Source organism: Culex quinquefasciatus, chromosome 3 (assembly GCF_015732765.1).
Source record: "Culex quinquefasciatus strain JHB chromosome 3, VPISU_Cqui_1.0_pri_paternal, whole genome shotgun sequence".
NCBI classification, from domain to species: domain Eukaryota; kingdom Metazoa; phylum Arthropoda; class Insecta; order Diptera; family Culicidae; genus Culex; species Culex quinquefasciatus.
Window position 1 is genome coordinate 48,018,310 of NC_051863.1, and position 15,282 is coordinate 48,033,591.

General features: G+C 35.4%; 2 protein-coding genes across 5 annotated transcripts in view; both read right to left on the reverse strand.

The window, feature by feature from the left end:
- Window positions 1-4,832, reverse strand: part of LOC6036940 (PDZ domain-containing protein 8) — a 55,803-nt gene extending 50,971 nt beyond the window's left edge. For both annotated transcript variants that reach the window (XM_038262243.1, XM_038262244.1), the window contains exon 1: window positions 3,525-4,832. In XM_038262243.1, coding sequence (XP_038118171.1) covers window positions 3,525-3,701 — 177 coding nt within the window. In that variant the 5' untranslated portion in view covers window positions 3,702-4,832. The remainder of the gene's footprint in view (window positions 1-3,524) is intronic.
- Window positions 4,833-13,958: 9,126 nt separating this feature from the next.
- Window positions 13,959-15,282, reverse strand: part of LOC6036938 (voltage-dependent calcium channel type A subunit alpha-1) — a 72,143-nt gene continuing 70,819 nt past the window's right edge. For all 3 annotated transcript variants that reach the window (XM_038260987.1, XM_038260989.1, XM_038260988.1), the window contains exon 26: window positions 13,959-15,033. In XM_038260987.1, coding sequence (XP_038116915.1) covers window positions 14,889-15,033 — 145 coding nt within the window. In that variant the 3' untranslated portion in view covers window positions 13,959-14,888. The remainder of the gene's footprint in view (window positions 15,034-15,282) is intronic.

Here is a 15,282-nt window from a genome sequence, read left to right on the forward strand (position 1 = left end):
AAGCACAAACACTGGAATAGGACGCAAGTCCCGGGCAAACAGTAACACTGTGTGTGTGTGATTGGTACAATTAACCTCCAATCGGTGCTGGTGAGTAAGGCTGGCTAATGACAGCTGGATAGAAATTGTTGGATAGATTTACTGACCAGCACTAATCGATGCGCATTAGTTTGAGTTGACTATTTACTAGGGTGGTCCAAATCCGGGTTTCCTCGGGGCTACCCCCTGAAATCAAGGATTGGCGCATCACTACTAGGCAAAATTCCAAATTTGAGCAAATTTTGACCACTGGAAACCCGTGAAGAAAAGCCATTGTTTCAGTTGTTTACCTGTAGATGGCACGATAGTTATCCAATTCTTACCATTTCTCGGATGAACCCTCTTAAATTTGGAATAACTTGGAGAAGTTTTAGCTTCCGAAAATAAACATTTTTGCGCGGCCAGCTCTAAGGGGCTACCTCGATGCAATAATGTTTTAAGGCTTCTTCAAGCGATTAAAGGGAGGGGTCAGAATGAGTTCAAATTTGGTATTTAGTCTAGTGAAGGGCCAATCTTTGATTTCAGGGGATAGCCCCGAGGAAGCTCGGATTTGGACCACCCCAGTGTTTACGTATTTTTTGTGAGTGTGGATTTTCTCTAGGTTTTACGACTTCTCTTGCTGTTTAAACAGCACAGCATTATAAAGAAATGTTTGTAGCAGGCAAAATAGAATCGGTCCGGATTCAACCCAATAAGAAGTTTGCCAGTTTGGTAAAATACACCCAAAACTTGGCAGTGCATGTCCGAGATGAGCGAGAGAACTATTCCCTCGAGGTTCACTTGCCAATAAAAGTTCATCCGTCAAAACAATAAACAAAAAGTGTCGACTTCGCTAATCTAACCAGAGACCTTTGACAGACTAACCCAATGACTTAACTGCCTCGGCCATCACAGCTTGGTGACCAGGTGGTGGTCAGAAGTTGATGTATGACACTTGTTAGAGATTTATTGTTTCAATTAAAAAAAAAATAAAAAAAAAGTTCTTTTCCAAGGATACTAGATGATACCAGAAAAAAAGAAGCTTCTTAATTTTTTTTACTTTCATTTTTTAAAGGGTTAAAATGAAAGAAAATAAACATTTTTATGCGTGTTTCAATTGTGAAATTGTCTCAGGAAAACGAATACGGTAAAATTATCATCAGAAAATGGGATCTAAAGGGTCCCCCGACCCGAGCAGATGGAAATAACTTGGGAATAAATTTTTTTGATATTTGAAAATACTAGGCCAATAACATTTTATGTTATTTATAACAAGATTTGTTATTCTTCGTTGTGATTTTTTTGTTATTGGATTGTTAATGTAATAACAGACTAATAAAACTTTTAGTTATTCTTCGAACAAATCTTTGTTATTATTGACAAAGAACTTTGTCCTAAGGTGTCTATACGTGGTGTCAATCCAAAATTTTCGCGAAGCGCAAACGTTACGTGACGAATTCCCCTCTCGGCAAATTTCCTCTCTTTTTGGTGCACGCTGGTTGGTTAAACAAACGTTTCCCAATCAGTCAATCGAGAGACGTGAGAACATTGGAACTGGCTACCACCTGGACTGGAGTGGCCGGAGGCCCCGCGGATGATCCGATGGGTGAACATTTGCCGATCCATAAGAGTTGGGGCAATATGGGTATCAAACTTTATGGTTTTTGATACTGGACATGAAAAGTTGCATTTGGCCATTATCTAAAGTTAAGCAGTTAAAATAAATTGCTTGTTAGGCAGAAAGTAATAAATAAATTACTGCGATGCACAATTCTGGTGCCGCTGAGAAAATCTGTATCTGGAAATTTAGAACAACAATTTCGTAATCAATTAGAACCCTGAAAAAGGCAGTTGATATTTACTTTGCTGCCGCCGATTGCTTGCAACAGCCTTGCATAAACATTCCCGCTTCTTGGTTACTTTCGATTGGTGAGGGAAAGTCGATTGATTTCACCTTGATTTCTATTTCAGCTCCACTTGCAATTTCCGTGTTCGAAAGGGAATCATGGGGAAATTTGGACCGGACATTATAATCGAATATTTCAACAATCATCTTGCAAAGTTCTTTGTCATACTGGTCATGTGTAACATAACCACCTGCACATTTTTTTTTGTTATTTTAACAACTAATCCGATCATCCCAATAACAGTTGGAGGTATTCTTCCATAACAAAAAATGTTATTCCAAAATTGTTTTGGCTTTCAACCAATATCAGACCAATAACAAATTTTGTTATGATAACATAAACTGTTATTAAACTCTTATGCATAAATGGATTTTGCAAGCATATTCCATAACACTTTTTATTATATTAACAGTATTTGTTATTGAAATGGCATGAATTTTGTTATTACCGTCTGCTCAGGGAGCAAAAATTTACAACCAAAAAATTCACTTAAAGTAAAAGTGTCTATTTAATATACTAAACTGCCTTACCCAAAGCGTTCTCAGCCTCAGATGGTAGTCCTAGATGTCCCCTACAAGCTGCAGGTTGAACCGAGTTGATATCTGGATGGAACACTTTTTTGTTTGAAAATTATGCTATTTTTCACTAAAATGCCAATAACTCCCTTTAAATTTAACCAATTGGGATGCTTCCCAGTATTTTGTGGCATTTTTAAGCCCTTTCAGATGCATTTTGAATTTTGAAATTATATTGAATTTTGCCTAAGTTAAAGCCTTTTTAAGATTTTTGACGTTTTTGAACCTTCAAACTTTGTGTCCCGATTTGCCCCACTTCCCGTTGACCTAGAGTGCTCATATTTTGGCCATATGCTAGTTTTATATTTACAAACAACCCCTGAAAATTTCAGGCAGATTGGTGAGGTCAAAACGACGTTCCATACAAACACGCAGAAAAATGTTTTGTAGAATCAGCCTGTACGAGGTTTGAATCAACAAATTTTTTGTTGAATATAATCAACGTCGATTTTGCGTTGAAACAAACCTTGATTTTCTCAATTCAACAAAATTCTTTTGTTGTTTTGAAAAAGCTGCTTTGACGTTTAGCGTCGAGTCAACAAAAATCATGATTTTCAAATCAACAAAACGTTTTGTTGATTCAAATATGCCTTATTTTTCTGCGTGAAGGGGTATGCCCTGTTCATGGACTCGCTCTTAAGGCTCTGAAAGGCAACATTCCCGATCGGCCATTTAGCGACCATGTTTGTTTTATAAAAAAAACATTCAAATCTTGATTCAGGATGTATCAATCAAAAAATGGTTTCCTTTGTGTCGTTTGTAGAAGAATTTTACGTATCGTGATTATGTTTTCATTTCAATTTACTATTTCTGGACCCTTAATTCAGAACCATCATTGACAGTCATTGCCCCAACAGTGAAGGACACCTTCTACGACCTTAATAAAACTAAAGTTAGCTTCAAATTGAAGTAAACGATTGAACTAGGTACTTGTTACCAACTTGTCCCCTTATTATTATTGAAAATTTGAGGATAGCTATAAAATGCTGATAATTAATGGTCATAAATTGATAAATCCACTTACACCGGGCAGCTCGTACGGTTCGCTGTGCGCCGACCGGCGGCACTGCTCCTGCTGCTCCTGGGTCAGCTCCGGCATCCGGAAGTACCGCACGAAGGCGTAGTACTGCACCAGCAGCATCAGCACCGCCCCAATCGCACAGGACATCAGCCCAAACATCAGCATCGATACCAGATCCATTTCGCTTTAGTGGGTTTTCTCACGGGAAGAAATTTCACGCGCACTCCGTAATTAATTAATGGGAACCTGCTTAGCGACGCCTCCCTCCCGTTAATTTGTCGCTTCCGACACACCTGAAGTCGTAAATTTCACTTTTCGCTCGTTTTCACGCCAGAACTTTTGCCAGCCAGCAGAAGCTCGCGCTGATAGCGGGCGTTCCTCGACGACAGCCAGCCAGCCTTATCTTCACGCTTCAGTCACACGACGTGCCGAGCAAAGAACCCTTTTTTTGACACACTCTGCTCATCGATTTTGACATTAAAAAACACTCGCCCAAGCTCCGAACAAAGAGAAATTCACACTTTTGCTGGTTCTCCCGCACAACAACACCGTTCTGCAACCCTGGAGCCCACTGTTGCAGCCAGAACTTCCATCCCACAAGGGTCACGCCTTGACGCTGATTCAACCGACGGCAATCCTTGTCCTGAATTCCTGCTGTCACAACACTCAATCCCAGCGCAATCCACAAGCTCTAATCTGGTTGTTTTGATAGGGCAAATCCCTCAAACATTCCCGTGCACATCGCAGGAACCCATGCCTATGATGCCTCAACCTTCCACTGTCAAAGAACAAGACTAGACTGCCTTGTCTGCTGTGCTATCCGTCACGGATGCATCACCGACCGCCCGGCAACATAACATTACTCAATGAATGCTGCGCAGCGCGAGTGTCGCACGACACAGTGTTCGTTGCGCAACTCACAGAATGTCGCACGCAACACAACAAGTTTGCATTGGAAAGGATTTTGTGAGTTTTGATTTCAGTTCTGAGAAATCACTTCTGATTAGTGATAAACAACTTCTTTATCACTGGCTAAGACGACTTCGATTGAAATGATTGAAGAAACGTGCGTGTAACGAGTTCAGAATGTTGATTTTAGTCAAATCATCAATTTCACAATAAAATTCACAAATGAAATCAGCTCTCGCAAATCTCAACTTCATCAATGAAAACTGTTTTAAACTTCACAAAATTTAACGTTTTCAAAATCAAGGTTTTGCAAACAGCCTGCACCGCTCCATCCAAGACTCCTTCACTCTTTTGAACTAAATTCAAGTGAATGAATTTGATTGAAGAACATCTTCAATCTGCAAGCTGCTCCCGTCAATACTAGACTGAGGAAGTTAGATGTTGTCTGGCCTCTGTGTGACATGACAGATGTGGCGCATGCGCAGTGCAGTGCAACTGTTGCAATGCGATGAGTTTTTTTTAATTCATGCGATGATATGAAATGTTTCAAGATGGCGGGCTGGTGGTGCAACAAAATAATGGTGAGATACATTCCTACTGGCTGGTAGGGCGAGTTGGGGATGAATGAGTGAAACAAATAGTTAATTCCAGATGTTAACATTCTCTACACTTTTTGTTAGGCCATTTTGCAATTATTTTACTAAAAATGCTTAAATTCATACAAATAAAACTGTGCAATATGGTGACAATAAAAAAATTACATCAGGGATACCCTCTGATTCGATTTTTTAGGCAAAAATAAGTATCTTTCCAAATTTTGAGCCAAATCGGTAAAGGTTAAGGGTTCGCTTTTAACCGTTGAAGTTTATATGGGAAAAATCGCAAAAATGTATGCAGAAAAACATCGTTTTAATATTTTTCTGACAGGTGGCGCGGGTCTCGCCCAAAATTTTCCAAGAGTGATATTCTTGTAGGAAATTTAATTTCCTACAACTTTGTCGAAGGGTGCAAAACGATCCGAGTTGATCCTGATTTTTGATGATTTTTCTAGTAAAAATTATTTTCTTATGTGCTTCTTATATACCCCTTATATTCTTTCAAGTATATAAGCCAATTTCTTTTCATCGAATTGCTAATAACTCATCAGGATCAACTCGGATCTGCTTGCACCCTTCGACAAAGTTGCAGCAAATTAAATTTCCTACAAGAATCTCACACTTGGACAATTTTGGGCGAGACCCGCACGACCTGGCAGAAAAATATTAAAACGATGTTTTTCTGCATACATTTTTGCGATTTTCCCCATATAAACTTCAACGGTAAAAAGCGACCCCTTATCCTTTACCGATTTGACTCAAAATTGGCAAATTAACTTATTATTGCCTAAAGAATCGATCCAGGGGGTATCTCTTCAGATTTCCCAAAATTTTCATTTTTTCTTGTCACCCTACTGTGCAATTATATCAGTTAAAAAAAAGTACGTGGAAGCATTAAATTAAAGGTTACTAGACATAAATCGTTTTTGAATCCTGATTTTACTTTTTTTTTAATAGCTGAATTTGTATGCAAAAGTAGGAGGATTGGCGAAATGTTACCATCGAGCTGTCAAATCAGAGCCTTATTGTTGAACTGATTATGGTACATCCTTTGTAGATTTTCTTGAACATCGAACTGTCTAAAATTTGCCAAATTAGGTCCTAAAATTAAGCTTGAATTTGTGATATTATTGTCCTCAACGATAAAGCTTATTTTTCTGAGTACAATGACCCTTTTTAGGACCGCCAAGGATTTAAAATGGATATTTAAATCAATTAAAAAAAATTGATCGATCGAAAAAATGTTGTCTTGTCAACAATTTTTTTTGCGTTAAAATGAAAAAAGTGATCAGAAATGGTTTTTTATCGTGTTCTTTACCGTTGCACTAAAAAATTTACCTAGCGCGTTAAGTTAAGTTTTAAGTTTTAAGTTTTAAGTTTTAAGTTTTAAGTTTTAAGTTTTAAGTTTTAAGTTTTAAGTTTTAAGTTTTTAGTTTTTAGTTTTTAGTTTTTAGTTTTTAGTTTTTAGTTTTTAGTTTTTAGTTTTTAGTTTTTAGTTTTTAGTTTTTAGTTTTTAGTTTTTAGTTTTTAGTTTTAGTTTTTAGTTTTTAGTTTTTAGTTTTAGTTTTTAGTTTTTAGTTTTAGTTTTTAGTTTTAGTTTTTAGTTTTTAGTTTTTAGTTTTTAGTTTTTAGTTTTTAGTTTTTAGTTTTAGTTTTAGTTTTTAGTTTTTAGTTTTTAGTTTTTAGTTTTTAGTTTTTAGTTTTTAGTTTTTAGTTTTTAGTTTTTAGTTTTTAGTTTTTAGTTTTTAGTTTTTAGTTTTTAGTTTTTAGTTTTTAGTTTTTAGTTTTTAGTTTTTAGTTTTTAGTTTTTAGTTTTTAGTTTTTAGTTTTTAGTTTTTAGTTTTTAGTTTTTAGTTTTTAGTTTTTAGTTTTTAGTTTTTAGTTTTTAGTTTTTAGTTTTTAGTTTTTAGTTTTTAGTTTTTAGTTTTTAGTTTTTAGTTTTTAGTTTTTAGTTTTTAGTTTTTAGTTTTTAGTTTTTAGTTTTAGTTTTTAGTTTTTAGTTTTAGTTTTTAGTTTTTAGTTTTTAGTTTTAGTTTTTAGTTTTAGTTTTAGTTTTTAGTTTTTAGTTTTTAGTTTTAGTTTTTAGTTTTTAGTTTTTAGTTTTTAGTTTTTAGTTTTTAGTTTTTAGTTTTTAGTTTTTAGTTTTTAGTTTTTAGTTTTTAGTTTTTAGTTTTTAGTTTTTAGTTTTTAGTTTTTAGTTTTTAGTTTTTAGTTTTTAGTTTTTAGTTTTTAGTTTTAGTTTTTAGTTTTTAGTTTTTAGTTTTTAGTTTTTAGTTTTTAGTTTTTAGTTTTTAGTTTTTAGTTTTTAGTTTTTAGTTTTTAGTTTTTAGTTTTTAGTTTTTAGTTTTTAGTTTTTAGTTTTTAGTTTTTAGTTTTTAGTTTTTAGTTTTTAGTTTTTAGTTTTTAGTTTTTAGTTTTTAGTTTTTAGTTTTTAGTTTTTAGTTTAAGGTTCAACGGTATTATAAGTTCAAATATTTGGTTTGTCATCACTCAATAATGTTGTACAAATGTTCCATTTTTTATATCTTATTTTTCTTTATTTGCTCTGAATGCAACTTGACTTCAAATGCGTACTTTTTTTTCAATCTTCGCTTTCCCTTTTAAATATACAATGCGAAATATAAAATAGTGAGAAATGTACAAATGTGCGAATAATGCTTTCTGTTTTGTTTTTCACTTTTTTTTCTTCGATTACATTCAACTTGTTTGCTCGAGTTGTGTGGTCGCTGCTTTCGATAGCCTTGAATAGAAGAAAACAACTTGTTTGTTGTTCAAATTAGCCGCCATTTTCTAACTTGATAATTTCACTCATTTTGGTACCCGGTTCAAAGAAGTGTTTTTGTTTTGTAGGAAATTTTGGTATTTTATTGTTAAATTGCTCCTATTGTGGGGTGTGTAAATGACACATTTTTTCTGGAATCGCGCATTCAAATTTTTCAACTACTTTTTCGTTATTCTGCTGACTTTGCCTTCTTTTTCGCATCCATTTTGTTTTTGTTTGTAAAAGTAAGATTAGTGGCAGTTTGGTATTTTCTCGTTTTACCCTCACTTGAGCGTGGGTGTTTGTGTTCGTGTGTGTGTGTGGGTGTTTGTGGTAATATTTTGTGTTGGTTTTTACGTACTTGACGATTTGATTCTGGGGAGGAGGAAGGTATTTGAAAATCTTTATTTGTTTTGTTGAGAGTATTTTCGATGAAGAATGAGTGTGTCTTTCGAGAAGCTCGACTATCGTTACGTGAATGCTCGCGTGAGATTTTTTAATTCGGAAAAAATGTGTGTAGTATTGTTTTCGCGTTTATTTTTACTGAATTGTTCATCTGGGTAGTTTGTAAGTATTCGTTACTAGATTGTTGATTAAGAACTACAATAATGTTATGAAGGCAAATGTCATTACTTTTCTACGCAAAACTTTAACTTAATTAAACTTTTGAACACAAGTTAGCAACGTATACAGTTAGAGAAATATCTACCAGTAGAAGGAATCAACGGAAATGCTGCTTCAATTGTCGAATATTCTATTATCGCTGATCGTTCGATAAAAGTTGCTGCCTATCATTCTTAATGATTGGATATTTACAGGCGGTGCTATCGTTATAATTTGAATTTATTTAAATTTTAACTAGTTTTAGTTTGTTTTGCTCTTTGTATCTAGCAGTAAGTTTGTAACCGTGATTGAATGTAATTTCATGCGATTTTTTTTTATTTCTTTGAACTTGATAAATGATTTGACCTATGCGCGCTTACAAATTACCTTTATTAAACTTTAAATGTATCACCTTGTTTTGCTCTTTAACCTTCTTTGTATTTGTTTTGAATGTTTATACTGTAGCTATTCTTAATTCGCGATGTATAAAAATTAAACTCAGTACTAACAAGTAGCATTTCTGCCCACTTTTAACTTCTGAAAAATGTTTGTCGGTATGTGTGTGTGAGTAATGCTCCTTTTTCGAGTTTTCAACTAGAATCATTCAAACTATAAAACATCAAAACTTTCCGACTCTTTTCTCCTCCTTTTCTTGTCTTCTTTCAAGTCAGTATATTGTGTGGAAAGAAAGTAAATCGATTTAAAATCTACGAGTTGCGTTGCATCTGGTATGGCATTTGCTTGGTATTGGCTGCGAATTTGCGGAGCTTTTAATTTGTTAAACCTCCTAAAGTCAACTTTTGTTACGCTACTATAAACTCTCTCTTTCTCTCATACTATCTCTCGTTCTCTCTCTATGAATATTCACAATGGGTAATTAAAGCTTTATTTCAAAATGGCGCGACCACGCTTGCGACGATCCGCTTGAGTATGCTTGTTTGTGATTTTTTTGTTTAAATTTATGTTTTTGATGATAAAATAAATATTTTGATTTGTTTTACTTACAAATCTTAAATATTTGTGTGATTGTGACTTATTATAGCGACAAGAAAAACTTGAAAAAAAAACTGTTTTTCTACATTAAATAAATATTAGTGAATGAGAAACATTAAACTTTTTATTATGATGATTTAATACATTTTAAAAAGCTAAATTAAAAAAGGCTGGTGAAAAAAAATGTTTTAAACTGGAAACTTAAAAACTCTTATGTCAAAGACAATCTTTCATAATTTATTTAAACTGATTAACAACTTTTTTTTTCATAATGTAACAATTAACCTCAAACCTCTCTAAAATACATAAACATTTTTTGTTTTTATAACCTGATTTATGAAAAGTTTTAAACGTATTAATTATTATGCTAAACTGTATGTAAAATGGCTTCTTTCATTCACAGATAATAAAAAGGAAAACAAAAAAAAAATACTTTACAGAAAAACTTCTGTTTTTTTAAGCATAAAAAAATATGTTTTTTGATTGATGCTAAAAAAACAAGGTTTAAAATTAAGGTAGCTAAACCATTATTGAGTACAGCAACCTTTTACAAATAATTTAAATTATACTCAAATCAGTCATGAAAAATGTTTTATTCCCACATTTTTTTTTAAACGAATTGTTAAAACTGGTAACAAATATTTTTGCTAATTGATAGATTTATTTGAGAAACTTAACACTTCTGATAGTATTTGTAACCACTGAATCCATGTCATAAAGTGTTTTCAGTGAAATTTGCTAGAAAACTTTCGAAAAGATAACCGCTCTCTAGTTTCGAGCCAACAAAAACATCTCTCTAACAACATCTCGCAAACATGTAAACCTACGCCCTTTTCCATGTAAAACTACGCAAGTCAATTCAATTCCCACCCTCATTTCTCTCTAACAACCTGTCAATTTCCTACTTGTCAATCTGAAATTACGTGCTAGCTCTTTGCGCAACCTTACACACAGTCTATGGTTCAACTCTACTCTATCATTTCGCTATATAGATATGAAACGTAATGTGACGTGAATTTTAACTAAATCTCTCTAACCAGGCGTACAATGTACAGCTGAGATCGCTCTCTTGTTTGGTGCTTGTAAATTTATTTGCAGAATTTCTAACAAAACTCAACTTTTAGTGCCCCCGTTAGGTGTGAAACCGCGTCAAATCAGCACTCTGAGAGAGTTTATGATTGTGTGGGGGGTGAGTTTCTGATTTGAACGAGCTCCGACGGTGATTTGAAGAGTGAAAAACCTTACAAATTAGTGACTGTTGATTCCGATAATTTAGTGTCCTTCGAGGAGACGTCTGACTCTCTTGGGTGTCATGATTCTCCCTTCGTTTCATCTTTTTTGTTAGATAAGAATAAGCGGCAACAATTCCGTAAAACTAGACTAGTTCTGGTTCACTTTGAGTTAATTAGTTAAACTGTTTCATTTTGTGTTTCCTCGTTTTTTTTTAAATGTATCTTACGTTATGAGAGAGAGATTGAAAAATTCGTTTAATCGATGCTGTTCGGCTAGATCGTCTAGATTTTCGAGGGAAAAAATGGGGCAAGGAAAAACTAATTGCGACAAATCGGGGCTGAAAAAAATATGCGGTTCGGAAAATGTAGCTACCAGCGAAAGATTGCGATTTGATTTTTGGCGCTACCGTTTGAATTGTTCCTGCAGCAGCTGCAGAAAACTCGATTCGAGAGTTTTTTTTTTAATATTGCTTTTAGCGAAGTGTGTGGGTGCAATATCTCATTTTTTACTATTTTTATTAAGATTCTAAGATTTTCCTTGTTTTCGATTTAGTGTGTCATTACTTGGATGGATCATTTTCAAGCTTTTTTTTAGTTCTACGCTTAACCCTAAATCTGCTTAATAGCTCGATGCTAAAAACAAAACGCAACGCTAATTGTACTCTAAAACACTGTAACGAAAATGATCAGTTCTCTGAGCTTCTATTTTGATTGTAATTTTTTTTTTTATTCGGTGAAACATTTGGTGAATATTTTGACCCAAACAAAAAACAGTCCAACTTGACGTCAAATCAGTATGGCCCAAACTTGGAGGGAACGTTCATCTAGGGTATTTGTCCCTATTTTGGGCCTACTAAGCAGAGCGCACTTTTAATTTGATGTATTCTCAAAGACTGCTATTGGCAGCCTAGTTTGTTATACATGAATAAGTTGGATTTTTAATGCTTAAGCTTGTACATTATCAACATTTTGATAAAAATAACTTATATCACTGTAAAAGCACGAAAAACTAAAACACTTTTTGCCCCTATTTTGGGGATATTGCTCCTAGCATACGACCTTCTTTGTGCATATTGTCGGCCTACCTTCTGATTGGTTGAAATCTCGAAGCACGTGGCGAACTTTTTTGACGTACGGTTCAGCCCCAGCTCGTACAGTACAGCCGCACAAATTCGGTCGACAAATATGCTCAATCATTGTGATGTTTTAAGCCACAAATAAACATTAGAATGATTGATTTCACTTGCATTACGTGCATAATTAGCTTGGACATGATTTATATCATTCTTTACGAGTTTTAAACATAATTAAACAATTGTTGCGTAGCCCAACAACAAGCTCGTAATATGCAAGAAAGACTGTAAAATTCGAGAAGCGCACACCAATGACACAGTTTGTAGAATTGTCAAATGTACCGAAAATATATCCATTTCTCTCCGATATGGACGAAGCAACTTTAATCAGTTATTTTATTGATTTGGTTGCAGTTTAGTGATTGTTTTTGCAATGGGATTGTGCAACCCACCAATAAAAACACATTGCCGGTGGTTGGAGATTCGGGGGACGGCTCTCATTCATGTGCTGAGCGATGAAAACCGTGACGCTGAGTGTCAACAAGCGGTAAGCAAAAGTGGTGAATATTTTGGACCTAATGGGCATCTAGTGATTTGCCAAGAAAAATGTGAAGAGTGATATATTTTTTGCTTTATTTCTATTTTAGGAGGAAAAAGTGAATGATCCTTACCCACCAAAATGAAGATAATGACTGCATGTATCATTCTCAAGTGGCAGATCCCTGCCAGATTTGGTGAAATGCTCAATTTCGTTGAATTAAGTTTGGTAGACCCAATATACGTACTAGGCCCAAAATAGGGACAAATACCCTATCAATAGTTAACAGAAATCCCAAGTTTGGTGCTGATTAAACCATCTCTCTTTTTTGGCACCGCGCTCTTTTTTGACGATTTTATAAAAACTTTTTTTTCTTTAAATCATAAATTTGCAACTATTTGAGCTGAAGACTTTCTACAGGTTGCATTTTATAGAAAAAAAATGTCCAAGGAATTCGATAACAATAAAATTTTAAGTGTTAAAATTCAGCTTTTACCAATTCCTTATATTTTTATTTGTTTTGTTTTATCACCATCGTGTTCCTCGGACAATTTTACATAATAATCAATGTAGACCTCAAACTAAAATGAACTACTGGCGAGAAACAGCGATTTAACTGAAAAAAAGTTCGATTTTGCGCAGCACTCGGAAGTACATGGTGTACTTTTCAACAAAAAAGGATGAATCCCACATAGTTTATACGTGAGAAACTTATTTTGGATTTGAATTCATAGGACAGAGTGCTGCCCAAAATCAAACTTTTTTCAGTAAAATCGCTGTTTCTCGCCAGTAGTTCATTTTAGTTTGAGGTCTACATTGATTATTATGTAAAATTGTCCGGAGAACACGATGGTGTTAAAATAAAACAAATAAAAATATAAGGAATTGGTCAAAAGGGAATTTTAATACTTAAAACGTTAAAATATAATACTAGGGGGCATTTAAGGGTTAAAATTTTTATTTTTATCGAATTCCTTGGGTAATTTTCTATAAAATGCAACCTGTAGAAAGTCTTTTGCTCAAATAGTTGCAAAGTTATGATTAGAAGAAAAAAAAGTTTTTTTTTAAATCGTCAAAAAAGAGAGCGGTGCCAAAAATAGAGGGGACCATCAGCACCAAACTTGGGATTTCTGTTAGCTATCGATAGATGAACTTTCCCTCCAAGTTTGGTCCAAATCGCTAAAGGTCGAGTTCAAAAGTGTACCCAGTTGATATGGAATGACCCATATCTATTTTTTGTTTTGCTGTCCAACCGAGGAAAACACTCAAAAAATTAACTTCTTAGGGGAAATTCTCGTATGTTTGGCAGGTTAAGCACTCGCATTTGCTGATTTTCTCTATTCAAACAACTTATTTGGAAAACTGTTGATAGAAACTTGCTTGCTCACTTCCTATTAAGCTATTTATCACTCGATTTCAGTTGAAAATGCTTTTTATGCGCTGTAATTGAACGTCAAAGTGCTGATCAGTGCTGAAAATGTCAGGGGTCATGACTCGAAAATCGGCGACGCTGACACGAATTTTTGAGATCCATTCACTGAACCGTAAAATCGTAACATAAACAAACCCGGCGCATTCGTGAGTGCCCTAGCTCTTTGAGCAGCTGCAATGCGAGGCAGTAGTCGACCAACGCTCATTCGACGTTGCATGCACACACATAAAGAAACAAGTTTTTACACAAAACGTTCGTATTTATGCATGGAAATGTAATTTTGTGTATATGTAACAGTTGTTTTAAGTGTTTTGCACAGTCTACAACCATTCAACTTGAAAATAGTCAAAATAGTGTTTAAAGAGGATTTTACGAGTCAGTCATATGACACGAATTGAGTGAGTGTAGCTCATTTTTTCACGTCTCTAATTCTCCAGCAACTGACCGGCACAAGTCAGGCGGCAGTGGTTGAATAGACACAGTAGGCTTGCAGTCACAAGCTAGCAGTGAACAGACATTTTGGTTTGCTTCATGTGTACGCTGGGTTGGAAACTTTTTGCAGGCCTGGTGCTGATATGGCAACATTAGAGGCACGATGGACACGGAAAAAAGTCAATTCTCGAAATCGTAAATTGTGTTCATGAATTTTAGATCCACGAAAGAATAAATTCACGTTTATAGTGCAAATGCACCATGCTCCTTTGTGGTTTCATGAACACAATTCACGATTACGTCTCCATATGCTGAAGTAAGGTGTCTATTGCTAGAAATGTTTCATCGAAAAACCAACAAACTGTGCGAATAAAGTACACTTTTCGTAACCCCAGAGAACTGCTCAACGATTTAACACAAATGTAATACAAAAACAACAAATTTCCGTAAACATCACAAGTTTTGTTCTGCGCGCAGACATTAGAGATGGCGTTAGATTTTTTGTTTGTTTCGTTTTGGTGTTGCTGATAAATCGATAACTAAGTGGTGTTGTTGTTGTTGGTTGTGCCTTTTGTTTTTGCATGTCTACTGCAGCAGCACCCGTGCGTTGATCAGGATGGTTGCGATGATCCTTCCGTAGCTAGTAGAAGAAGATTGCACCGACGGCTCGTGTCGGTTCTCACTAATGTCTTGCCCGGCATCCGAGTTGTTGTGATTGTTGCTGCTGCTGCTGCTCCTCGATGATTGCGTTACGTTGGCTGAGGAGAAGAAGTGTTGGGCCCGTTTCCCAAACCGCTGCTAGCACCAGTCGCCCTCGTCCGATTCCGAGTAGATCGAATGCATGCCAACCTTGGGCTTGAAGCCGTTCACCGTCGAAGCGCCGAACGTGCTGCCTCCGGTGCGGCCCAGGTTGTACAGGTGCTCGTACGAGAGGGGCTCCACCCTGCGCGCGTTCGAAGAAACGAAAGCAAAAACAAAAGCCATAAAGCTCACATTAGTTTGTCCGATTGCCCCCCGGTCGCACGAAAACCATACGATCCTATGCTCTAGAAAGGTACAAAAAATATGATGTGAGAGAGGAAAAACTTGCGTACACGGTGGTAATGGTTTGTCTATGCGGTCCTGTGTGACTTGATAAGCACGCACGCATTCGGTCTCGTGTGGATGATGACCAGATGTTAGGCGAATACGG